Below are 25,352 nucleotides of genomic sequence, written 5' to 3'. Positions count from 1 at the left end.
TGAGGAGGTGCCTCGGATAGGCCAATCCTGGACTCCGGGCCTGTGACATGTATTTGGGCTCTCAACCTGGATGCCGCCATTGGGCACCTGGTGGGGAATGCTCCGGGGCCACGGTGCCATGGGAATGGGTGTGCACTTGGCGACAGATGGCTCCCACTGGACTCTCACCCTCAGCAGTCCCTAGGGGGGTGGGGGGAGCCACACAACCTCTCTGTAAAATCAGGCGGTGCCTCTGAAGGCACTGTGGGGGCCAGAGCAAAGTGGGTACAGTGCGAGAAAAGTTTAACCAACATTCTTTCATTTGGTGGCTGGTGAGCAGCAATCCCGGTCTTCCTTCTCCCCTGCCAAGGCGAAGTCTCCTGTCTACCTCTGTTCTCCTCTCCCTTTCCCCTCTGCTCATGGGATCCCAGCTTCCATTTTCCTGCAGATGTGAATGAATGATCACCCGGTCACTCAGGCACTGGCGCTCCGCTTATCCTCTCCACTCGGACTTTTACATGCTGAGTGCCCATCACCCCGTGTGGAGTCTGTTACTGCCCCCCCACACACACACACGTTCAAATGCAGAGCTTCCGCCCCACGTGCAGAGCACAGGACAGAAGGACTCGGTGTCGGATGCTCTGGGCCGGCGCTCCGCTGGGCTTGGAGGCGGCTGTGCTGTGCGTCTCAGAGGAGCGGCTGCGTCTCCCGCTGCAGGGCACTGAGCGACTGCCCCTCTGCAGGATGGCCGCTCTGCTCCCCGTCCGGGCTGTCACCTTCAGGCTGTCCGCTCCGGGCCGTCCCCTCCGGGCCGTCCGCTCCGGGCCGTCCGCTCCGGGCCGTCCCATCCAGGCCATCAGCTCCGGGCCGTCCGCTCCGGGCTGTCCCCTCCGGGCCGTCCCCTCCGGGCCGTGCCCTGCAGGCCGTCCGCTCCGGGCCGTCCCCTCCGGGCCGTCCGCTCCGGGCCGTCCGCTCCGGGCCATCCGCTCCGGGCCGTCCGCTCCGGGCCGTCCCCTCCGGGCCGTGCCCTGCAGGCCGTCCGCTCCGGGCCGTGAGCTCCGGGCCGTCTCCTCCGGGCCGTCTCCTCCGGGCCGTGCCCTCCGGGCCATCAGCTCCGGGCCGTCCGCTCCGGGCCGTGCCCTGCAGGCCGTCCGCTCCGGGCCGTCCGCTCCGGGCTGTCCCCTCCGGGCCGTCCGCTCCGGGCTGTCCCCTCCGGGCCGTGCCCTGCAGGCCGTCCGCTCCGGGCCGTCCGCTCCGGGCTGTCCCCTCGGGGCCGTCCGCTCCGGGCCGTCCCCTCCGGGCCGTGCCCTGCAGGCCGTCAGCTCAGCGGACAGGGAGCAGGTCTGCGAGGAGCCGGGCAGCGCGGACAGGACGGCAGCGCGCGGCGCCAGAAGGCGGCCCGCGGGCGCGGGGCCTCGCGGCCTCCAGAGGGCGCTGCGATCCACGCGGAGGCCCGGGCTCCGGGGCGGGGCTGGCCGCCGGCAGGGGGTCCCGGAGAGGAGACCCCGCGGTTCACGGAGCAGGAGCGGGAGGACGCGCGGCCGGGCCCGCGCCCCGGCTCCTGCGCACGGAGACCCGCCTTCAGCCGATGGCGCGGCCGGAGGATGCCCCTCCCGGTGCGGGCCGGGGCGGGGGCCGGGGTGTGCGGAGGGGGAGCGGAGGGGGACCGCAGCGTGCGGTGGAGGTGAGGGACTGTCCCCGGCCCCGGCCCCGGCCCCGGCGCGGGAGCCAGAGGATTCCTAGCGGGACAGGGCCTGGGGGGCAGCCACGGACGCACGGGCCGTCTCCGAGCAGAAAACGGAGTGAGACGGTGGCCGGAGCCTCCTCGCCACGCCGTCCCGCACGGCAGCCGCCGGCGGGATCCGGGCGCGGCACCCGGGCCGCCGCCGCTGCCACCCCGCCCGCCGCCGGCAGGGGGCGCCGCGCGGCTAAAAGGCGCGGCGGGCGGCGGCGGCCTCAGAGCGCGCGGCGCGGGACGGCGGAGACGGGCGGGCAGAGCGCACCGCGCAGCGCACACCTGCCGATCGGCGGCCCCGCGGCGCCCCCCAGCCTCCCCTCCGGCGGCGCCCCCGACCACCCCCGCCGCCCCGCCCCGATGGCGCCGGAGGCCGGGGCGCCCTGGGCGGCGCTGCTGCTGCTGGCGGCGCTGGCGCCCGCGCTCTCCGCGGCCGCGGCTGCAGGTACGCGCCCGGGGCTGCCCGGCCCCCAACCGTCCGGCCCCGCACCCCGCCGGCCGCGGCTCTGTCTCTGACCCGGGCTCCCCGCTCGCGGGCCGGGGCGCGGGTTCGGATGGGGACCCCGAGTCCCGCGCGCAGGAGGGAGCCAGGGGCCCCAGGCTCGTCCCGGACCCGACGGCTCCGCGCCCGGGAGCCGGGAGCCGGGGGCCGGGGGCCGGGGGCCGGGAGCCGGGAGCCGGGGGCCGGGGGCCGGGAGCCGGGAGCCGGGGGCCGGGAGCCGGGGGCCGGGGGCCGGGAGACGGGAGCCGGGGCCGGGGGCCGGGGGCCGGGGGCCGGGAGCCGGGAGCCCGGAGCCCGGAGCCGGGGGCGGGGGCCGGGGGCCGGGAGCCCGGAGCTGGGGCCGGGGACCGGGGGCCGGGGGCCGGGGCCGGGGCCGGGGGCCGGGGCCGGGGGCCGGGGGCCGGGGGCCGGGGCCGGGGCCGGGGACCGGGGGCCGGGGGCCGGGGCCGGGGCCGGGGGCCGGGGGCCGGGGCCGGGAGAGGCGGCGAACGGGGCGCGGGGAGAGCCGCTCGTTGGAGGCGCCGGGCGGGCGATGCCTTCCTTGGCCCGGGCGCCTGCTGCCCCCGCCACCTGCCCGGGGCGGGTGCCCGCTGGGGCGGGGGCAGGCGGCCGCCCGGGAGGCGGGGGAGGCGCGGGCTCCGGGCGGTGGTGCCGGGCGGCCGGGGAAGCGCGCTCCGGCGGGAACCGGAGCTGCGGGGACCGGTCTGGGCGCAGGGGACGCAGGGCCAGGGGTTCCGGAGCCTGGGTGTCCGGGTCTGCAGGAACCCAAGGAGCCCGCTTTTGTCCCTGCCGCCCCCTCCCAGCCGGCTGTGAAAGTCAGGTGCCACCGGGGCCCCTCTGCGAAGGATGCTGCTCAGGGCTCTGTGGCCGCCCGCTCCAGGGGACGGCTGTTGGGGTCACACGGCCTCTTGATTCTCCGCGGAGGGCACCCTGCCCGGGCTGGCTGCCGGTGCGCCAGGGGCTGGGGTGCCGGACGCCACTTTCTCCTAAAGGACAGTCGCCGTCCTTGTCGCTGTCCTCTCCGGGAGAGCAGTCGCTTAACAGCATAAAACCAAAGCTCTCGCCTTCTCCACCGACAGCCCACGCCTTCTCCTCTCCGAAAGGGCCTTTTCTGGAGGCTGAAAGAGGTTTTGTTTCGGAAGGCGGGCTGCAAGGGAACCGATGCCAGGCTGGCTTCGAGATGGTTCCAGCTTTGTGCCTGTTAGATTCCACTGCCACCTGCCCAGGGCGCTGCCCGGGGCGGGGGCGTCGGGGGGGGGGGCAGTCCGGGCATCCACCCCCGGCCTTGGGCTCTGCCGGCTGGGCTGGGCAATGCTGGGCCGAAGGAGCCCTGGCTGGCACTCCTCTCCCGTATGCTGGTGTGGAGTTTGCAGTAAAAGGATGACCAGACGGGGCATGGACAGGGGGACAAGCACAGTCTGAAGTAGGTGTTTCCCGTTTACAAGGAGGATGGAAGGAAGGAAGGGAGGGAGGGAGGGAGGGAGGGAGGAAGGGAGGGAAGGAGGGGCAGACGTGCCCGTGGCCAGCTCTCGGCTGGGAAAGAGATCAGGGGGCACATAATGTGTTGCATCTGTGCTCTGGACCGGGTCCTGTCTGTCTGCTGGGCCTGACAGTGAGGCCGGGCCAGGGCGCCCTCTCTGGCTGAATCAGTGCCTGCGCCCCGGGAGCTGCCGGAGTCAGGCTCCCCCGCCCCCAGTAAACAGTGGCAGACCCACAGCTCCGAGGGGTGTCCCTGAGGACAGAGGCGGTGTGCAGGGCACGCTGAGGGTCTAAGTAAGCCCTTCACTTGGTGGTCAATTAAAACATAAAACAAGCAAGTGATCACCCCTCTACTCCCCCCACATGCATGCACACATGCCACCCTGGTGCTTGCCAGGAGATCTTTTCCTGAAAACATGGATACACACACTCACATGCATTTGTAGTGGTTTTCTTAGGGTAGCTGTGGGTGATTTTAATTTTTCCTTTAAAGCTTAAAGACCCTTTCCGGGAACCCGCAGGACCAACGCTGCTTTCCCAGTGATGCTGAGGCCCGCCCGCCTTTCCCGCTGCGTTGCGCTTGCCAGAAGGCTCACGCACGGGCTCGGTGGGTGAATCCGCGGGCGCGTTAGGCGAATCCAGGTCTTGGCACCGTAACGAACTAGTAGCCACTGCATGCTCAGCCTCTGAAGTGAAGGAAAGATACGCCAGTTTTAGTTAAGAATGTCCTTGGTGCAATAGTAAAAACTGAATTTGTCCCAATCCCTGCCCTTGCTGTTCTGTGTGAGGAGGTAGGAAGGCACACAGAACGCTTCTGCGGAAACCACGTTAGATGGGACCCCCTGGACAAGCACTGGCCCATGGTGTGAGCTGTGACCGGAAATAGCTGCTCCCCCCAAACACCACGCTCCCCAGAAAGAGTGACCGCAGACGGTCCCGCGTCTCTGCCTGAGTGTCCGGCAGACAGCGTCTGAGTGAGTGAGGGGGCCGGCCTCCGCAGGGGCATGACTGCTGGAGGTCCTGCCAGGGGCAGCATTCGAGCTTTCCAGAGGAAGTTAGAGTTTTGCCATCTCCAACTTCATTCATTTAGGAGCTTTTATACTTAACACCTTTTCTAGCAAGTTCCGCGGCGGTATCAATGGGTGTGAGATTGAAATGCTGTTACAAAGCATGCCGGCTTGTAGCTGATCTGCACAGCCAGGTGAACCTGTAGGTCCAAGTGACGGATGCGAGGTGTTACCCAGCCTGCCGGCCTGAACAGCCCACCCCAAACCCAGGAGCCCAAAGGACTTCTAAGGGGACCAAATGGAAGCATTTTCTTTTCTGGTTTCAGAGCCCCCATGGCAACTAGCCTGGAAGACACTTCTACTTGATGAATTTGGGCTTGTAGCAAAGGTTTTTCCAGAATGATCCATAAGGCGGTTACAGTGCTTTTTCCAACTCCGTATCTCTGTGAGGTTAGATTTTTTTTTTTTTTTTTCAGATGCTTCTACCAAACAGCTGCAGTAGACCGGAGGGATAGTGGACAAAGGGCCTGCCATCTTCTATTAGAGATTTGCCAAAATGCACAATCTCTTCTCACTATCTCTTTTTGGTTTAGAAAGCAGTTGTTATTATTTTCCCCCCATAAAATAGTTGTTCTCTGCAAACAGCTTTATTGTTTCATTTGGCCCAATGCCTGGGAGAGGGCTCCGGGGTGGTTGAAAGAATGGCCAGTGGTTTCGGGGAGAGGCTCAGGCTAAAGCCAGACCCCAGGGGGTGCAGAGGGGCCCGCCAAGGCCTCTGGCTCCACAGGCTCCGGGTCCAGCCCAGCCTGGGGCCGCAGCCTGCGGAGGGGAGTCTGTTGTCGCCCATCTCCTTGATGAGTTTCACCTCCTCACCTGGAAGCGGTTCTCCAGGAAGTGCCAGAGCTGAGGGCCTGCAGCTCCAAAGGGCCTGGGTCAGGCTTCTCTCCAAGGCCAGGGCCGTCTCCATGGCGCCCTGAGTTCTGCCCACTCATCTCGGGAGGTGTCAGCGTGTCCTGGAAGAGAACTCTGCCACCTGTGGTTTTGCATCTCATGAGTCCTGGTCCCCCTTGCTGGGAAGAAGGGGCCCCGCCCTCGAGAGCCACAGCATCCTGGTGGGGGGGGGGGGCTCTCCTGCGGCCAGCCTGCCTCCGGCTCTGCAGCGAGAGGAGGGGGAGCACGCCTTCCCTGGCCCCTGGCCCCTGTGCCTGGAGCCCACGCAGTGAAAGACCTGCTGTACTCACCAGCTGAGCGCCCGGCTCCTGGCTGTGGAGTCAGAGGTTGTACCAGGCTTGCAGAGAGACCATTCATGTCCCTGGAAAGACACCCCTGGAAGGTTCCAGAGCATCATCAATACGTCCTCCCAAGACCATTCATCTCTTTATTTCGGTCCTAAAGGCCCATTCCCTGAGCGTAGGCAGGGGACTGGCAGGGTGCATTACTTTCTATTGCTGTTGCCACAAATGACCACAGACGTGGTGGCTTAAACCCAAACCAATGTATCATCTTAGAAGCTCGAAGGATCTTGTGGGCTAGCAGCAAGGGCTGTGCTCCGTCTGCAGCCTCCAGGGCAGGAGCCAGCCCCCTCCCCCAGCTTCTAGAGGTGCCACGTGCCTCCGCTCTGAGCCCCGTAGGCAACCCCTCCCCTTACAGTCACAGGTTTCCCACGGCCTGTCTGCTCTCCCGCTCACAAGGACGCTGTGAGGACGCTGGACCCAGGGACAACCTCCCGGTGTCCGGACCTTTAATGGAATCACACCCGCCAAGTCCCTTTGCCCCGAAGGCCACATGCTCCCGCTCACAAGGACGCTGTGAGGACGCTGGACCCAGGGACAATCTCCCGGTGTCCGGACCTTTAATGGAATCACACCCGCCAAATCCCTTTGCCCCGAAGGCCACATGCTCCCAGGTTACAGAGATGAGGCCGGGCCACCTTCGGGGCGAGGGGAAACCCATCCCGCTGTGCTGGTTGGGGAGCAGACTTCTTCCCACCGTTCCTTGTGGAAACTGGAGATTTCTTAACCCCCTGCTCAGGAGCTCTTATTTTAGTTAGAAAATATAGAGGGGGTATTTAAAGGCATACGGATATGGGCGATAAAATAACACGTGTACAAGTACTTGTTAATAGCACATTGATGTTAGGGTACCCCAGAAACGAGCGTGGGTGCCTCAGGGGGGCACGTCACAGACTGTACAGTCACTTCTTCCTTTTACTAACCTAGCAGACGTGTGCCAGAGCCTGTGGGACCGGGCAGGTACCGGTTATGCAAATGAGCAAACATTCTCTTTTCCTTTTAGAAGTTATCCTTGTCTTAGTTACAAGGAATATGAATTAATTCAAATTCGGGGAGTTGTGTTATTACTCAGAAACATTCCCGGGACAGAGGGTTAACATTTAGAAGTTCTGACTGTGGCGTTTTTGTGCCGCTGAGCCGTAGGTGACATCATGTGGAAGACAGATTTCCTGCCAGTTTGTCCTGGTTCCTTCCTGCTCGCTCCGGCCCTGCGCTGGCGGCCCTGGGCCCTCAGAGGGCGCTCCCGGCCTTCCTGCGGCCTCCCCGCTGCCCGCAGCTCGCTGGGTTTGAGAGAATTGGGTCAAACGTTCGGTTATCTGCTTTGGTTTCCCTCTGCTGTCTGTCTTTTTTTTACAAGGTGGCTACTTGTGATTCATTTCCCGCTGACCATCGGTGAGAGAGAATTTGAAGCCTTTGGCCAGCAGGTTCCTGCTGAAGCTGCAGCCGCTGGGGGGCCGAGGGGGGGGCCAGGGCCACCGAGGGGTGTGGCCGCCTCTGGGCAGGAAGCACAGTTGTGAGCGAGTTTGGATTATTCCGTTTCATGACGTACCCCCCTCCACCCTCCGAGGGTTCTTTCTGTGTCGGGGAGAGGGATGCCCAGGCAGGTTTATAGCCAGCACCCCCCAGAGCTGCATGGACTCCCGCCCGCCCGCCGGGTCTCCTGACGGAGCCGGTCTGGCCAGCGGCCGGGCATCAGTGAGAGCGGGAAGGCGAGGAAGGGCCGCGCTGCTGTGTGAGGCACGGAAGCCGGAGCTGGTGCCGTGTCTGCGGAGACGGGAGTGTTGGGTGGCTCCTGCAGGTGGCCCGGGGTTACAGCGACACATGGGGCTGGGGGTCAGCAACCACCAGCTCAGGAAGGTCCTGGAACCCAAAGCGAGCGTGGCCGGGGGGCAGCGTCCGCAGTGTGCCCCCCCCCCCCCGTGGGAGCCGCAGGGCAGCTGAGCGGAGGGGCCGCTGGAGGCGGGCAGGGGCCATGGGGCCTCGGGCATGGCGCTGCGGGCTCTGGTGTGTCTTCTCCTTCACCTGGGCTTTGGGCTTCATTCCCACAGAGACCACGCTGACGGTCTTTACCTCCAGCCCCGTCTGAAACGGCTCTTGTGTTCCCGAAAAGCCCCTTTGGAGCGGTCCCAGGGTGCGGGGGCGCCGTGCACTGGAGGCGGGCACCTGGGCGGGTTTACCGCACAGAGCTGAGCAGTCGGGACGGGCCTGCGGGCAGATGCCTGTGGTTTGTGAGGGGAAGATCTGTGTGACTGCGCTAGGCCGCTGGCTCAGAGAGGAGGCCGTGGAGAGAACTGGTGCAGGTGTTTACAGCCGCTCGGACGGCCGCTGAGCATCGGCTCCTCTCGGCTCAGAGGCCATTCCGCCGCGGACAGGCGGCCGGCTAGAGCCGCAGGCCCATAGGGACCAGGCTGTGTGCTCTCGGGAGAAGCGGGGGCAGCGGGTGCCCCAGCGCCAGCCCTGATGCCGGGACTCGTTAGCACCGGAGGGAGCAGGTGACCAGCGTGAGTATCTGTGGCTCCGATCTGAGATGACGCCGAGCTGGTCTGGAGGAGACTCCGGACAGTCAGTGGCTGTGGCCAGGTCCCCGGGGCTGGGCGGGTGAGGAGGCCCGGGCCGGAGGGTGGTGTGGCCTCCCAGGAGCGTGAGGGAAGGGGCCTCCTCCGGGCAGGCCGGGGTGCGGGCCCTGAGAGCCCGGGCTTCCTGCGTTTCCGGGCTCAGCTTCCAGGAAGCAGGCGTCCCCGTGGTGCCCTCCTTCCCGCCGGGCACAGGGACCAGCGCCTTCCACATCCCCATAACTACAGGAGGCTCTTTATTATTCATTTTATATATTTTATTGATTTTTCACAGAGAGGAAGGGAGAGGGATAGAGAGCTAGAAACATGATGAGAGAGAAGCATCGATCAGCTGCCTCCTGCACACCCCCTACTGGGGATGTGCCCGCAACCAAGGTACATGCCCTTGACCGGAATCGAACCTGGGACCCTTCAGTGCGCAGGCCGACGCTCTATCCACTGAGCCACACCAGGCCCCCCCCACCCCCGTGTCTTCTTTAAGAGCTCTGGTCCTGGTGGATGAAGGCCAACCCTAGTCAAGCATGACGTCATTTAACTTGATGACACCTTAAAACCCCACCCCGGGCCTGGCAGCATATCCTTTGGGTGGGGGCGGGGGACACACAATTCACCCATCACGGGTGGAATGCCAGCCAGCCATGCTCCCGTGCGGGGTGAGGGGTTCACACGGCTCCCGGCGCAGGGGTGAGCCCCTGGGTGGGACTGCGTGGGCCGCACTGTCAGCCCAGGTCCCGGAGTCCCACGCACATCCAGCGGCCGGTCCGCGGCTCAGGCCTGGCCAGAGCCTTCATCCATAAGGCGAGCGATGGTCTTCACCTCGGAGCTGCGGTGGGCGCCCACTGCCCCTGGAGGCACAGCCACACGCACTAAAGACACCGGGCCCCCGTGGCCGGGAAGAACGGCGTCACCGAGGCGAATGTAGCCGGTGCTCAGCCCTGGAGCTTCGCACAGGGACTCAGTGCCAAGGTCAGCGAGAGAACCCACGTCTGAGGGCTGTGCCTGGAGGCGCACTGGGATGTTGACTAACCTGAGCCTCTTTCCCTTTCCAGTAACATTCTGCCTCTCACACAGACTTTCTCCTCCAGCCCAGACTGGTAGCAGGTGCGAGGAGCAGCCTGGCTCTCCCGCAGCGGCCTGACCCTCTGCCTTCCTTACGGGGGGAGCTGCCACGCTGCCTCCGCGGGCAGATGCCCCGGCCCCGCTGTTTAAATGCCACTTTCCGCCCGCCCTTCCCCCATCTCCTCCTATTACTCTCCGATGGATGGGGAGCTGCGGCCTCTGTCTGCTTCGCTCACTGTTTCATACCCGCCTCGCCGCAGCCCTGGCTTGGCCCGCTGTCTGAGGCGGTTCTCAGGGCGCTTTCCGGGGAAGGGCAGCGGGGATGGTAATGACAGCAATCCCCGAGCGTTTAACATAGTCAGACAATGACTTTCCCACTTTGGGAAAGGAATGGATTTGTAGGGAGTTGTTTTTGGCGGGCATGCCAAGCCGATTATGAGCAGGCCGAGTTCAAGCCGGACCAGCCGGCAATGGCCGTTCTGAAGAAACGATTGCTCGGCCGCGGGCTGAAGGTGACGAATGTGCGGGAGATCCCCCACCTGGGAAGGACCGGCTTCTGTGCGCAGGTCTCTGCCCTCAGCAGCAGGCGTCATTCCTGCCACCCAGAGCATCTTCTCTTCAGGCCCTCGTTTCCTCATCGTCGTTATAAATAAACATATCTGTGGAGTCCCTCTAATTTCATGTCCCTAAACCAGTGGCCGGCAAACTGCGGCTCGCGAGCCACAGGCGGCTCTTTGGCCCCTTGAGTGTGGCTCTTCCACAAAATACCACAGCCTGGGCAAGTCTATGTTGAAGAAGTAGCATTAAAAGAAGTTGAAGTTTAAAACATTTGGCTCTCAAAGGAAATTTCAATCGTTGTCCTGTTGATATTTGGCTCTTGACTAACGAGTTTGCTGACCCCTGCCCCAAACCATTTGGGAAGCTCATGACTTACATGGGAAACATCCTGTGTTTTCCTCTGGAACAGTAGCTTTTGCTTACATTGTTTCCTGAGTAAAATGGCCAAGAGCTTAAAAACCTTAAGTCCTAATGACGAGGTTCCGCCAGCTCAAACTCACTCTAATTTCTGGCCCGCATCCTTCTCTGGACAGATGCACTTACTCAAGTCCGTGGCATAGCGACAAAGAAAGCGCGGACATTGTCAAAACCAAATCCCTTAGGGACAGCACGCAGAAAGAAATTCACGTTAAAACAAAGCAGCTTGCACTTAGAAACCAAGAAGAGCAGTGACTCGATTTTATGGATTCACAGATGGTGACCGCAGGTAGCAATGGGCGGAGCCGCTGAGAACACACCGTCTTAATGACGGGGCTGAACAGGGCAGGGGGTGGCTTCTCTCCCTCACCAGTAAGCGGGGAGCAGAGGCTGCCAGGGACTCCGGACTCCCCTTCCCCACTCCTGCCTCCCAGGCCCCAAGATGGACTCGTCATGTCCCAAGATGGCTGCTGCACCTCCAGGTATCATGCTGACATCCCAGAGGGGGGAAAGGAGGAAGAGACAAAAGGCCAAAAGCACATGACAGAAGAAGTGGCGTTAGAAGCAGTTTAAGTTTAAAAAATTTGGCTCTCAAAAGAAATCTCAATCCTTGTCCTGTTGATATTTGGCTCTGCTGACTGACGAGTTTGCCGACCACTGTTCTAGGTTCTCACTGCACTGGCTTACCCCCTCCCCAGGTGACCAGGACAGCACAGGGGGCGTGGGGGTAGAATCGTCAGTCATAGTGACATGGGGCGATGGACGGGTTCTGAGGACCGTGGAGTAGGGGTACAGTCTGAGAGCCCGCGCTCCGGCTCCCCAAGGGACCGGGCCAGCTGCTGGCCGTGGAGTTTATCTCTGATGGGAGGACAGCGCTGTGGGGTCCCCCATGGTGGGGTCACAGGTCCTGTTTGCAAAGCTCTTTCCGCTCCCTGGAGTGGTTTTTAAGTTTAAAGACTCCAAAGACCTAGATTTTGGTTTCCTTCTTTATTCTGTTACCCCTGGAGAGCCAGGCAGCTGTGGAAAACTTTCCCTGAGCCCCAGGCATGCTGAGAAAGGCCAGTGGAGCGATCATCTCAGTCCTCAGCCCGCGTCTCCCGACCAGCCCCCCAGGTGGGAGCGCAGCCCACCCGCTCCAGCTGTACATCCACTGGGATCAGGCTATGCCACCGGGTTGCAAACAACCTCTACTCTCCATTCTTTTCCTTCTCTTTCTTTTTTATTTCTTTTTTTAGGGAAGGGACATAATTATTTGGCAAATACGATCCCAACATCCATTTGAAAAATTATTTAAAACGCAGTCATTTCAGTGTTTTGCCCACATGTTGCCAACCTCCTGGCTGTTCCGACAGTTTGGGCTTCTCCGGAGCCGTCTGGTGTCTGGTGGACAATAGCTGGGTTTCCCCACCTCTCCTCGGTCACGTGGATGCTCCCCCGGAGCCGTTCTGAGGCGCTCGCACATCCCCACCTTTCCTGGCCGGCGGACTGGATTCTTGGTCAGACACTCACGGTTTCCCTGAGCTTCGTGTTTTCTTCATCTCGGGGTCTGGAAAGTATTTGGCGGTTTCCAGTGGAAAGTAAAACCAGAATTTCAAACAAAGATGAAGCGGGGAGGCTTACATAAACACGGGGGTTTGCTGCATTAAAGAGCAATCCTTGGAATACCGAAATGATTTTTGAATTTTTGGGGTTTTCAGGGTCTAGCTGATTTCAAAAGCCCTGAACATTCCTTTGGGGTTTTCTTCTTACCCGAGGCTGGCTTTCCCCGCTCCCGGCGCTGGGAGCATGGGTGGGCTGCCGGGCGCGCGGCGGGGGATGGCAGCCGTCCCCGCTGGGCTGGCTCTGCCTCCGGTTCCCTGGGTGTGTCTGCCCTGGCAGCCTTTTGGGACCAGGCGTATTGGCTCTGGGGCTGCTTCAAAATGTTATTTTCGACTTTCATAAGAGATCTTGATTAATAGTCTCTTTGTCCGTTAGGGTCTGACTTTGAGTGGCAAAAACCCAAGCTGCACTGATCTAAATCCCAGAGTTTCTTGGCTTTGGAGCCGCGTGTTGGAAAGGGCAGGGCCAAGGGGGCCCCAGAGATGCCTCGGACCAGGGCTGTGCCGGTAGACAGAGCTGGGATGCGTCCTGCACACAGCACAGGCTGGAGTCGCTGCCTCTCAGAGACTTCAGCATCTCGGCTGTTTTAGGCGAATGGGGGGCTGTGGAGTCGGTTGTTTTATTCCAGGGAATCCTGAAGATCCAACACCACGTCCAGGGAAAGGGGTGGAGGCCGGGCTTGCTGAGGGAGCCCAGACCCTTCTGGGCAGTTCAACAGGTCTTCTCTGGCTGAGGCGACACAGAATCCGATCCGTCGGAGAGGGAAGAAGTGTGGACCTTAGTCTCTTTAGATGGAAATGAAGCCATAAGACCGAGTAGGTGTCACACTCGGACTTCACACACACCTGGGAATTCTGGCCTGGGAGGGGCTTCTGCTGGGAGGAGGACGGGCTCTGTGGCTGCTCTGGTATTACTGGGTTCCTCTGCGCTGAGACCTCAACTCCTCGCTGGATCCCTGGGCGGCTGTGGTGGACGGCCTGAGCTGGGCGAAATCTGGGATTGGAACGGGACAGGCCAGGAATGGGTTTTCTGCCTACGTGTCAACGTGGCTCTGGAGTTGGCCAAAGAAGGAGTCTTCCTCATTTTTGAAATCGGGGGGTGGGGAATTCCCATCCATAACCTCAGGAAGGTACTTGGCGGGTGCGTGCTTAGTCCTGGGGAGGCCCCAGAAGGAGAGGCAGGGGGTCCTGGTCCTCGCTCTGAAGGGAAGCCACCACCTGACCTCAGGGTGACAGTCACACCCAGTGGTGTGGGGGCACAGCCTGCTGGGATATTAGGAAACGCCCATCTGACCTCATCCCTTAGTCCGTCCCCTCCATGAGGTATTTGTCAAAGGTGCCTAAAAACCAAGATCATGCTTCTTGGAGTGTACACGCCTTGATATGTCTTTACTCATCTGCTTGATCTTTCTGGTCCTTGGCGGTGTTTGGGTTGGATACCCTTCGCTGACCTCATCAGTCTAATCCTCCTAACACTTTTTCCTTGAATCCATCAGCATTTTACCTGAGTACCAGCTATGTGGGCATCCTGGGTGCCAGGAGAGATGCTGGAGTGTAAAGATGAGGGAGGGGCAGGTGAGGGATGTGCCCTGTCTACCATGATGCATGGGCCACGAAGACACCGGTCAGGCCAGGCTGCCCTGGGATCTGGCTCTGGACTCAGGCTTCTGAGAGGCTGTCAGCCCCCCAGGCCGCTCTGCGGAGGCTGAGGACCCTCTGAGGGCAGGAGTGGCAGAGCCCTCTGAGGGCAGGATCTTGGTTCCCATCCTAGAGCAGACGCATGCTTAGGCCTTGAACCAGAGTGGCGGGCGTGGGCGGGCGTGGATGAGACCTGGCGTGTGGACAGGGTCAGAGTGGAAACCGGGCGCTGGCTGTGCCCTCCTGTCCGGTGCCCCAGCAGACCGGCAGAGGCCGCAGGGCGCCATGGCATGCAGCCGCTCGCGTGGCAGGGGCCAGGTATCAGAAAGGCCACCGGAATATCATCGTGCCACTCGGCACCTGGCAAAACGTTGTTGAATGCGGATAAAGGCCACTTGCACGAAGCACAGCAGCGCCTCTGTCCCGGGATGGAATGGCCTGAGCCCAGCAGGCCCAGCGGCTTCCTCCTCCGTCTGGAGCGCCGGGCTGTCCCCATCAGACAGCCCTGGGCGGGGAGGGGGGAGGACACGGGCAGGAAATTCTTTCTGCTTCACCCCAAGCCGGTGGCTGCAGCTCACTTCCCCACGTTCCATCCGCGGAGGTGAACGCGGCTGGCCGGGGCCCGACTGCCACGTGGCTCTGAGGAGCCAGTGATGCCTCTGCTGGGCCTTTCATTCCTGGGGCCCTGACTTCGGGTTTGTCCTTTTTGTCTGTAGAGCGGCTGCTCACGGGAACAGAGCTTTGCAGAATGCACCCATTAGGAAAGGTGGGAACGCTGAACGCTGTTCGGAAGGTCATGGGCTTCATCTGTCCAGCAGAGAGGGTGGTCTGTGGTGAGTTTCTGAGAGCACGTGAGCCTAGTAAGGAGCCACGTTGTCATAGCTCACCGTTAGCTCTCAGAGTGTGGACCCTGTAACACGGAACCCAGCCCACAGCCCCCAAAACCAACTCCACCTCCTTCTGCCTCACGTCACATCTAGGGGACGAGGTCACGAGGCCTACACACACTGTGGGTAGAACACACTGTCATGTTTCTAGCCCCAAGAATTAGCTTTCGGAATCCAAGTTCATGCACACTGGCCCTTCCTCTTCTCGTCCCGTCCTTTCTGCGTAAGGCAACGATGACGGTCCCTCGGAAGCATCAATCGTGATATCAATCATGATATCAATCTTAAATATCAAAGTCAGTGGGAACCCGGGGAATGCAAACACCTACACAGGTCACCATGGTGTCTTTTCACTCGGCCCCGTTGTGGGTGTTGGGGTTATGGCGAGAGGCGGTGTGGGGGGTTATTGGCTTAAGGACGCCAGAGAACCTACATTCAGAACTTTTATAAGGAGCCTGACCCCAAGGTTGCCCCGAAGGCATGATTTCTGGGTCGCCCAAAGGCCTCTGTGTTCAAAATCAGCCTTCACTGGCTCATGTGTAAGGCCTCGAACGCTTATGTTGGGAAGTCACGCCTCGTGCTCCGGTTTGGCTGTGGGGGTGCAGGTACCCGGAGAGGGCGCAGTCACCATCAGGAAAGCGTTGCTTTCACACCTGCTTCCCTGGAGAGACTTGCTCTGTGGCCCTGTCTTTGCGTCGGTGTGGGGCAGGGAACCTGGAGCGGTGCCTGCTGTCTTGGGAAAAGGTATTGGTGGCAACGAGAACAAGTAGGCGACAGGGGCAGAGAAGGAGGAGTTCGTAGGGAAGCCTCGGGGGAGACGCAGGGAACGCAGGAAGGGGCACTCCTGTTCTCGGCAGAGAAAACCCTGCAGGTCCTCATGGGCAGAAAGGTCCGAGAGAGCGAATGGAGAGTAGCCGTGAGCGCTCACCAGCCATGCACACAGACCGTGACCCTCCCCTGCTGTGCACAGAGACTGTCGTCCTGGTCTCCCCGCCCCGTTCCGCCCGCGCCTCTGCCACCGCCCGCGCCTCTGCCATCGGCCCGGAGCCCCCGCTTAGCTGGGACTGCCCTTGGCTGCCCCCGTGCCCGCAGCCCGACAGCGCTCTCCGCTCCAGCACAGCACTTTCTGATGCTTTAAAATCATCTTCATAACTTTTTCTTTCATGCTTTTCTATTCCTTGAGTTTCTCTGAGGGAGGCCACAGGCGCCTCCCCTTCCCCACAGGCTTTCCCCAGAGGCGGCGGCAGCTGTGGGCGAGGACGCGGCGGGTACAGAGTCAGCCGCAGGTGCCTGGGCGGGGTGTCCGTGCAGGCTGTCCGTACTGACCCCTGTGGTCATCACCTACGCCCGCCCTCCCCTCTCTCCGTCCAGCGTGTCCACATCCATTTTTCTTAATGTTACTAAGGTTAAAGCGTTCTGGCTTTTTTATTTGTACTCCCTCTCCACCCCCTACAATGCCTTGCATCACTGAATAATCAGCTTCAGATCCTGGTTTGCCCCAACTTTGTTGTGCGAATTTTTACCTTATATTTATGTCATGTGGCATTGCAACATCACTTACATATTGTGTTTCATTTTGGCTAGTTTTTAAAAATGAAGAAAAAAATTTTTTTTAGAACCTCACAATTAAAGATAAAAATGCAATGTCCTTAATAACTTGGTTTTCTTCTGTGACAAAACAGGAAATACTAAGTTAGCTCCTGCAGATAAAGCCAGAGGCGTGCCTACCCCTCAGACGGCAGCCCTGGCTGGTGGTGTTTGCAGAAACCGGTGCTTCTGCTCCTCTTGCAGACGGGGCGTACCTTCCCGGTCAGAGTGCTCTTGTCATTCTCCTCTGAGGCGTGCAAAGGCCAGGTCACGGCCCCAGGCAACATGCTTATTAACATAGAAAGTCACTGAGTGTATGAAGCCTCTGGGGAAGAGGTCACATGACCAGTTGTGTATTCTCACACCAGCGAGGCCACGTGAGCCAGCGGAGAAGGCCCGGGGTTTATTTCGGTTTGTTTCTCTCTGGTTTAAACTTACCACCCACAGCCATCCAAGAACGCTTCAGAGCCTGTGGGTCTGGTGTGTTTGCGTTGCTGTCATTCTGTAGCAATGTCTGAACGTGCCTGCGCGTACAGCCGTTCTTGCTAACCATGTCAGAGAGCTCCCTTCCCCCGCCCGCCATGCCCGTCGGTTGATAGTTGCGCTGTTTGCATAGCTGACCACCCGCTGAAGCCGAGGCACGTGAAACTGCTGTCCGCTAAGACGGGCCTGAAAGTCACGTGGGACCCGCCCAAAGACGCCAGCAGTAGGCCCGTGGAGCGTTACAACATTGCCTACGGGAAGTCCCTGAAAAGCCTTAAGTACATCAAGGTGAATGCAGAGACGCGGTCCTTCCTCATTGAGGACGTGGGTAAGTGACCTCCGGGCTCCTTCTCAGTCAGAGCCGCCTGTGCGCCTGTTCCCGGTTCCGTGAGCCAGGGGTGGCCAGACTCACTGGCTCCTTGGGGACGGGAAGCCAAGGGCATGAGTCTGTTGCTTACGGTCTTCCTCCTGCCGTGGGCCTTCCTGGGCCTCTCTCCCCACTGATGCCGGAAACAATTTTTAGGTCAGATTCCTTCCTCATGGCTCCATACATTTCTCTGAGTCTCTCCCACATCCCCCCGGCCCCACGGAGTCCAACTGGGGGCTAAGTGGAGGTTCTCCTGGACCAAAGGCAAGTGCAGGCTCACACCTGCTTGCTCAAAGCTTGGGTTGTTATGTGGCCGCCGAGAAGAAAAACATGCAAATGGAGAGACTCCGAGCTCTCTGAGCAGCAATGTGTCCCAAGCAACTCTGATGAGCTAACTCAACGGAAGCAGAGACGGGTATTAAATTTCTCTGAAATACAAATAAGCTCAGGACGAAGAGAGAAAGTGCCTGGCAGAGCATAATTTCACATTCAGTTCGAACCTGAAGCATTTCCTGGTTAGTCTGGCAAGTCATGCCAAACCCTAAATGCCACCAGACCCTGCCATGGTCAGAAAGAGGCCATGGGAGTCCCGCACAGCAGGTGTCCCCCACAGTACGGCCTTGGCCTTGCGGCTGTATCCTGGGGCTCTGGCTGGAGCACTGAAGCCGTTAGGGGAATGCTGCTCACGCTGAGGAATGCCCGTACCATGATGGCCTTCGATGGAACTAACATCTCACCATCCATCCCCTCACATGCCTGCCAGCTTCCATCTCCTCAAGGGGCTGGCTCCTCTTACCTTTCTTAAGATAATAATTCATCTCGAGGAAAACCAGCAGCGCTAGAGTTTTCTTTCAAGGTGGCAAGTTCAGGGCTAACTTGGTGTCTTCGTTCCCTTCCACATCCCAACAACTCCAGCAGCTCAACCAAAGACACCACTGCCATTTGACCTTGACCCCTAGATCCAAGTAGAAAGGGAAGCCCAATTATTTCAAGATTAGCATTAACAAGATCCCAGGAAATATTTTTTTCTAGGTGTTTGTGGAAAGAGTCAAAGACCACATGCAGAGACAGCAGGGGTCTGTTTAATTGTGAGAAGGGACATATTTCATGAAGCTTTATTGACTGCCTTGAAGAGTCCCCAGGTGCTACTCTTTATGAGTTATGTTGACATTTTCTAATTATTTTGGAAGATTTCCCTTGGGGGCTTTCATGAGGAAACGTTGTTTGTAGTTACAGACACGGTCGGTTGAAACATGGATTTAGTGGACAGTGTGCTCCTACTTCCTACATTAATGTCACGTTAAAAGGCTTAAAAGCTTTTTTTGTTGACTGCTCACAAATCCAGGTTTAATTCACATGCCATGTATTTTGTAATAAATAAATGTTGTGTTCTCTGGTCAGGTATATTTCTGTTGCGTGGGAGGGATGTTAGTCTTTTGGTTAAAAATAGAGACAGCTATAGTTAGACTTGTCACTAAATTCAAATACTTATGTTTGGTTGTAACTGGTATAAGGAAGACAGCGAATCAAGCTGTCGTTCTTGGAGATTTGAAACGGGGCTTGATCCAAACCGTGTGTTTCAGAGCCGGGGGTAGTGTACTTTGTGCTGGTCACTGCAGAGAACGACAGTGGAGTGAGCCGGCCCGTGTACAGAGCGGAGAGCCTGCCTGGTAAGTCTCACCTAGGATGAGAGGCTGTGCTTCTGTTACTGAGATAGGGAGAAGCGTCCCTCCCAGCTTCACGCCAATGCAAGTTTATTGTAGAATCATTAGCGTTAGATTTGTAGAACAAGCTGACAGACTAAAAACTGGGAGAGATTTATCCCTTCTTTCATTGTCAGTTAATGTAGGTGGTTAGCGTTTTTGTTGTAAATTCTTAAGTGCTCACTAGAACAAGTCATGTGCAAAAGACTAAAAGGATGTGTTGTCCATAGAGCTTAGGTGCTGAGTCACTAAACTGGCCCCAGGCGGTCCCTTTTAAGCTTAGAGCAATGTTTGGGATGCTCTGAATGGTCAGAGATGCTCTGAATGGTTAGGGATGCTCTGAATGGTTAGGGATGCTGTGAATGGTTAGGGATGCTCTGAAATGTGGGAGTTCATCCGGACCTCGTTTCTAACTATCAGGTTGCATTTTCCTAATTTAGGAGGTGAATGGATCCAGATTGATGGTCTCCCCATTAAGGGTCCAGGACCATTTAATGAAACCGTCACAGGTACTATTTGCTCATCCGGTTCATGTCTTCACTGAGGCACCGTCTCTCGAGAGGGTCGTGCTTCTGTCACACACATGCGCTCACAAACCTTCACCCAGTCCCCATCGCTGAACTAACGCGCACGCCGCACAGTGCTGGTCCACCTGCCGTGTACCCAGGGGGCCGGTCCGCAGCCAGTGTCACTCATTCCTCACTGTTCCCTCATGTCCTGGTGTCGGGAGGTGTCTGTGTCTACATCTGGGGGTACCCTATGCTATTAACACTAACTTCCAAAAAAATGTGGTGGCGGAGATGGCAGTCCTGGCCTGACGGGTTGGCATAAGCAGATGGGACCCACCCACCGGTGGCTTTTATTGGCTAATCCAATGCAGCGAGTCCTTCTCTTCTTAAAACCATGGGCTAGTTGGTGAAATGCTAGATGACCTGCCTTCCATCTCTGCTCCATATTTGTACATGTATGTTTTATCATTGGGATGTTGGTGTTGTCTAATCATGTGGTTTTACTTGTTGGGAGAAGTGTTGACATTTCTGTGTGTTCCTTGAATATATTTAATTAATGATGCAAAATGATGGAAAATGCATGTGGTTATTTTTGAGTATGTTGGCTACTGTCTCGAGGCAACAGGGAGAGGAGCTGGGTTTTATTCTCATAAACCATGCATTTAAATACATCAAACTTACGCTATTGAGAGGAAGGTGAGTATATTAGAAACAATGACTCTGATCTGCTTCTCAGTTAAGATTTGGTGGGTGTGGGCAAATTTTATGTGGAAAGGGAGGGAGGAATAAAACGTTAGGAAAGGAAACTGGCTTTGGAGGAGGGGTGATTCGTTCTTCACAGATGCCGGATGTCAGGGGAGCGTGGGGCGCTGTGTGGAGAGGCCTGCTGGCTGCAGAGGAGGGAATGAACGCTGGAAGAGAGAAGTCCGAGGCAGACTGGCTGGAGGAGGCACGCGGGAGGGAGAGTTGGAGGAGAGAGGGTACATGAGGGCGAGGGTTAGCAGAGGTGAGAAGAAGGCGAGGAGCACAGCTTGGAAGACATTGGCAGAGATAGTCAGAAGGTGGTTCAGTGAGGCCATGTGTACAACGGGACAGGAAGTTTATTCCAGAGGTTTCCGCCCCTGAAGACACACAGGTGACCATTCACAAAGACCTCATAGCTCCTTCGAGATGCAAATCCACATCCTTTTGTTTTGTCCCCAGGAGAGGTGTCCAGGTATTGGATCCTCTTACTGACCTCCCTGCAGACTTCTCTTCTGAGGTTGCCTTAGATTTCTCCTGTCCCTGGATCTGAGCTAACCTGTTACGCACAGAGACAGGCACTGGGGGGCGAGGCCAGGAGGCCTGACTGCTTCCCCCAGCCAAGGACACAGCCGCCAGTTCGCCTGCCTTCGCCCCGCTCTTCCCTGGGAGGTTTGAGGCTCCTTGGGATCATTTGCAGTTTCAATACCGCTGCCTCAGGGCATGCTCAGCTCACACTGGGGCCAGATCATGGGGTCAGCGAAAGCCAAATTACCAATCAGACAGTGTCCTCTCCGCACAGAGCAGTTTAATTAAGGTCTTCGGCCAATGGGGAAAGAATATTGCCTCTGGCATTATTTCCTTGAGCGACTTTCAGTTTTATTACGTATGCAATTTTGAGAGCAAATCTCAGTTCCTTGTTCATGGCCGGGATGGTGAGCCCTTCAAGGGTGGTCTCTTAGATTTGCTCCTCTCCGCCTCCGGGGCCTGGGACACGCGCCTGGCATCGCTCAATACGTGTTTACTGGAAAGGCGCCAGAGGCCACTTCCTTTGTGTGGGCCAGTGTGGGTGCCGAGCGAGGCAGGGCCGTGTCAGGGGTCAGGTCACCTATGCGTCAGCTGCTGATGCTGGGGTGGTCCGGGCGGGCCAGGCTGTCCAATACTGAGTGCTGCTCTCATTCCCCCGACACCCTCATTCTCGCCTCTGGTCCCGGGGCCTGGCTGCGGAGCGGCTGATGCACCTGCGGACTGGGTTCCTCCCGGCCGGCGGGGCCGTGAGGAGGACTCGCTTACAGTCAGGTCTGCGCGAAGTGCTGGCGGGTGGTGTCTGCGGTGAAACGCGGGTGTGGTGGCAGGGGCGGCACAGCCCATGCAGAGGTCCGGCAGGGCTCCGAGGGCAACAGGTACAGCCACGCTGAAGCGCTGGATGGCTGAGCTCTGAGTGCGGGCGGGGGTGCCCTCACCTTGGGGTCCAGATGGAGCCCTGACCAAGTGTCAGGCTTTGGTTTTCTGGTTACTGTGAGGGTTTTTGTCACCTGCCTGATGGCTGGTCGGGGTCCAATAAATGATGAAGGTGAGCGACATTCTGACAGACACTGTTCCAAAGTAAAGAGGTGGGAGCCCCTTCCTCCTCGTAGGTAGATGGCTGGCCCGCCCAATGCCCACCCGCGCTCAGTAAACAGAGAAAGTGCTGGGTGGCCGAAGGGAGAGGAAAATGCTCAAGAGAGATGGCCGAGTGAGCCCTGCGGGGCTGAGAGGGGAGGGACGCCTGAGAGTCAGGCACAAAGGCCTCAGGGGGCACGGTCAGAGCTCACGGGGAAGGAGCCTGGCAGACGGAGGCGGGAGGGAGGCGTTTGCTGACCCACCTCGGCAGCCGTCCGTCAGCTGGGGGTCTGGGCCCGGGTCCGGGCAGGGAATGCAGACTCAGAGTGGGGACAGCAAAGCACATGTTCTGTATTCTGGTGGTGCCTAACCACCTTCACCTTCTCCAACTCATACCCACCCCACCCCCGCCCACAAGCCCCCTCGTCCTCCTCATGCTGATGCACCCAGTGCACTGAGCCTGGGATGGCCCCTGGCCCGACAGGTGGGAGCCGAGGGCCTGGTTCCAAGCCGCCCAGGGGATGTGATGCTGCCGCAGGGTGAGGACCACCTGTCAGCCTGAGGGTGGGTGCCCTCCTGCCCACAGCCAGGGGCCCTGGCGGCCCTGAGCCCTGATGTGGGGATGGTGGGGACGCTGCCTGGGGCTGAGGGTGGCGAGCGGAAGGCCAGTGAGCACGCGGGCCCGCCTTTTTCAGAGGGTGAGGACCCAGGCCCTCTTTGAGGAGCGTGGAGGTCAGTGCAGTGGGTGTCGGGCGTGAGAGGGTCAAACCGCTTATTCTCCAAAGCCGTGGACTGAATGACCCCTCACACTCAGCCGGGAGAGGAGAAGGTCCTGCCAGCTGGGCCCAGGCCCAGGAGCTGATGGCGGGGACTCATCTTGGCGCCAACAGGAGCAGGAAGGGACTGGCTGGAGTGACGGACCGCTGCTGGGTGTGGATGAAGACAAGCACAGAGCTCTCAGTGCACGTGCCAGGAGCTGTCTGGACAGAGACAAGCTCATATTTGAGGTTTTATTGTAAACACCGGTGACACTAAGTTCTTTGAAACACATGTATGTAGTGTCCCTCGTGTGCAAGGCATTGTGGGAGAATCTGTAATGGGTCCCTGGTTTCCATTCTGGGGGGCTGCCCACACATCCAGTGAATCTGATGAGGGGTTTCATTTTTTATCACAATCACAACCCCAATTAGCAATTAAAGTGTGCTTCACATATGCTTTACATGACTTTTATATTACAAAACACAATACGCTGCACGCCATTCCTACACAAGGGAGGAATGAGAGTGGGTGGGAGCCTCAGAGTCACGCAGACAGCAGGTAACAGACCGACACTGGACTGGAGAGCCTGCGGGAGCCCAAACCAGAAGCTACCACGCTTAACGGGCACCAAATTGTAAACCTAAATGGACAAACATCGTGCTGAATTTTGGATTTTTTTTTTCAAGAACAGGTTTTGATTTTGTGCAATTTAGGAATATTTGCCCGCTTGTGTAGCTGACAACACAATTTAGGAGACGTGGCTGTCTGGCTTTCTGAAGTCTAATCTCAACAGTCCTTGTTTCCGCTGTGACCCCCAAGGGGACGGCTGTAATTAATGGTGTCAGCCGGCTCTGAGGGAGGCCCGCCTGGTGCCGGGCCGGGCGGCGAGGGCCAGCGTCCTGCCACGTTGGGGCCCACACAGCAGTCCACGTGGGAGAACGGGATTGCTCCCGGCACTCTGACATTTGTTTTTCAGATAAAAGCCTTCCTGGGGTTTATTAGAGAATTTCAGGAGCCTTCCATGAGGCTATTCCATTTGGCTTAGACAAACACTTAAAAAATCTCAGCCCCAGTGAATTCGAACCATCTGGATAGTTTTCTTAGTGTGCCCATCAGCTTAGAGAGGATTAGCAGATGGCTGTAACGGATCCATAAAGATGCCTGACGGTGTGGTGTCTGATGGGAAGGGACTTGTTCTCCCGATCTGTGTGAATGAGCGTCTCTGTCATTCCCAGAATCACTTGCAGGTCCTTGATTGTTCTAGAAGCCACACCTTGAAAGGGAGCGCTCACCTGGGAACCTGAGCACAAAACTGAGATCAGTTCACAGAACCCAGTGCAAGTGGCTGCACGCCCAGGTGCAAGGCGAGTTGTATCAGGTGGCCGTTGGCTACACGATTGGACTCAAAACCCAAAACCTTTCTAAGCTGCACTTGGGACGGGGAAAACGTTTGTGGACCCCACCCCCCACCCCCCAGCATGCTCCGAGGAGCTTCAGGAACGGGATGCCCGGTGGCTGGCCGGGTAACCCCAGCTAGTGAGCAAAGGGCCGTTCCCTTTGGCAGGTCCAGAACACGGACCAGGCGTCCTGCTTCCGGAAGAGCCATCTCCAACGGCTACTGACTGACTTACTGCATCACTGGAGCTCACACTAACCCGTGGCATTAGGTTGTGGATTTCCCAGTCTGATACAATTAGGCAGCATCGAGGATGGGGTTAATGTATATGGTGGAGGAAGAATGCTGGGGAAGTCCCTGGCTTACAGAACTAGAGGTTCTCTCACTGGCCTAACGGGATCCCCAGATAGGACCAGGATGTGGTCTGCTGTCGGCAAGGGACAATGGAGCCGTCACATGGCCTGTGGCCCTTGTTCCCAAACTTAGCAGTTCTTCATCGATGTAAAAGCAACGCTTCAAACACTGGCCCCAGAGCGTGCTGCTTTGAGAAAGCTTACAGTGGGAGTGTTTCTTGAGCTTGACCGTTTTAGCAAGAGGACTTCTCGAAACGTAGAAGCAGGAACAGCGGAGACAGGTGGCAGCCATGGCGGGGCGGGCCCGGGTCTGTCTGGAGGGCACATTAGACATATCAGAAGAATTAAGATCAAAACCAGGAGCCAGTTACTATGTGGGCCGGAGTGATTCACCGCCAAGGCCAGGAAAGCCCTCCCGGCTTTACGAGGGGGCCCCCTGCAGGGCAGTCAGAGCAGCGCTCCTGTGTGCTGCTGAACGGTCATGCTGACCTCCTGCTCTCACCAGGGAATGTAGAGTTTTGGCTTTAGAGGGGCAAAGGAAGTGGATGAAAAAGAACATTTGTAAACTCTCAGGACCTCTGGATGGCGTCTCACGCACGGTCGGTTTCCACAGGAAGTCCCCGGGGCCTCGGCCTGACTCACGGGAGGAACCCGGGCACCAGGGTCGGCGCCCTCGGGGGACGGTGCTCTTCCCGGAACCGCCCACCTACACGGATGTCTAAAGCCAGCTGCGTGATGGCTGCGGCTCCGTCTCTGGACAGACTTTCCATCCGCACTGGTGGGCTCCGAGGGTATCCTGTTTAACAGTTTCTGTGTCGTGTTTCTTTAAGAAAAGGAAGTGCCAAACAAGCCCTTGCGTGTCCGAGTCCGACCCTCAGAGGACCGGCTGTCCGTTGCGTGGAAGGCGCCACGCCTGTCCGGAGCCAAGAGCCCTCGCCGATCGCGGGGCTTCCTTCTGGGCTACGGGGAGAGCGGCCGCAAGATGAAGTACGTCCCCCTGGGCCGAGAGGAGCGGGCGCACGAGATCAAGAAGCTGGGTGAGTGGCGTGGGCTGGCGCCAGGGTTCGGTGGGCTTCCCGCCACTCCGTGTTCAGAAGCTCCATCATGACCAGCGTCGCAGCTCGGTCG

General features: G+C 58.8%; 1 protein-coding gene across 2 annotated transcripts in view; it reads left to right on the top strand.

The window, feature by feature from the left end:
- The first annotated feature begins 2,059 nt into the window (after positions 1-2,059).
- The window catches only part of FNDC1 (fibronectin type III domain containing 1), a 58,041-nt gene continuing 34,748 nt past the window's right edge, over positions 2,060-25,352 (top strand). Inside the window, exons 1-5 of one of the 2 annotated variants that reach the window (XM_045572829.1) lie at positions 2,060-2,159; positions 16,928-17,122; positions 18,745-18,831; positions 19,305-19,373; positions 25,055-25,261. In XM_045572829.1, the coding sequence (XP_045428785.1) occupies positions 2,075-2,159; positions 16,928-17,122; positions 18,745-18,831; positions 19,305-19,373; positions 25,055-25,261 (643 nt within the window). In that variant the 5' untranslated portion in view covers positions 2,060-2,074. The remainder of the gene's footprint in view (positions 2,160-16,927; positions 17,123-18,744; positions 18,832-19,304; positions 19,374-25,054; positions 25,262-25,352) is intronic. The other variant, XM_045572830.1, reaches the window with a different exon arrangement.

The sequence above is a fragment of the Pipistrellus kuhlii genome, unplaced genomic scaffold (assembly GCF_014108245.1).
Source record: "Pipistrellus kuhlii isolate mPipKuh1 unplaced genomic scaffold, mPipKuh1.p scaffold_m20_p_5, whole genome shotgun sequence".
NCBI lineage: Eukaryota > Metazoa > Chordata > Mammalia > Chiroptera > Vespertilionidae > Pipistrellus > Pipistrellus kuhlii.
Note: the sequence above shows the minus strand (reverse complement) of the source record. Positions and strands in the feature narration are given on the sequence as shown.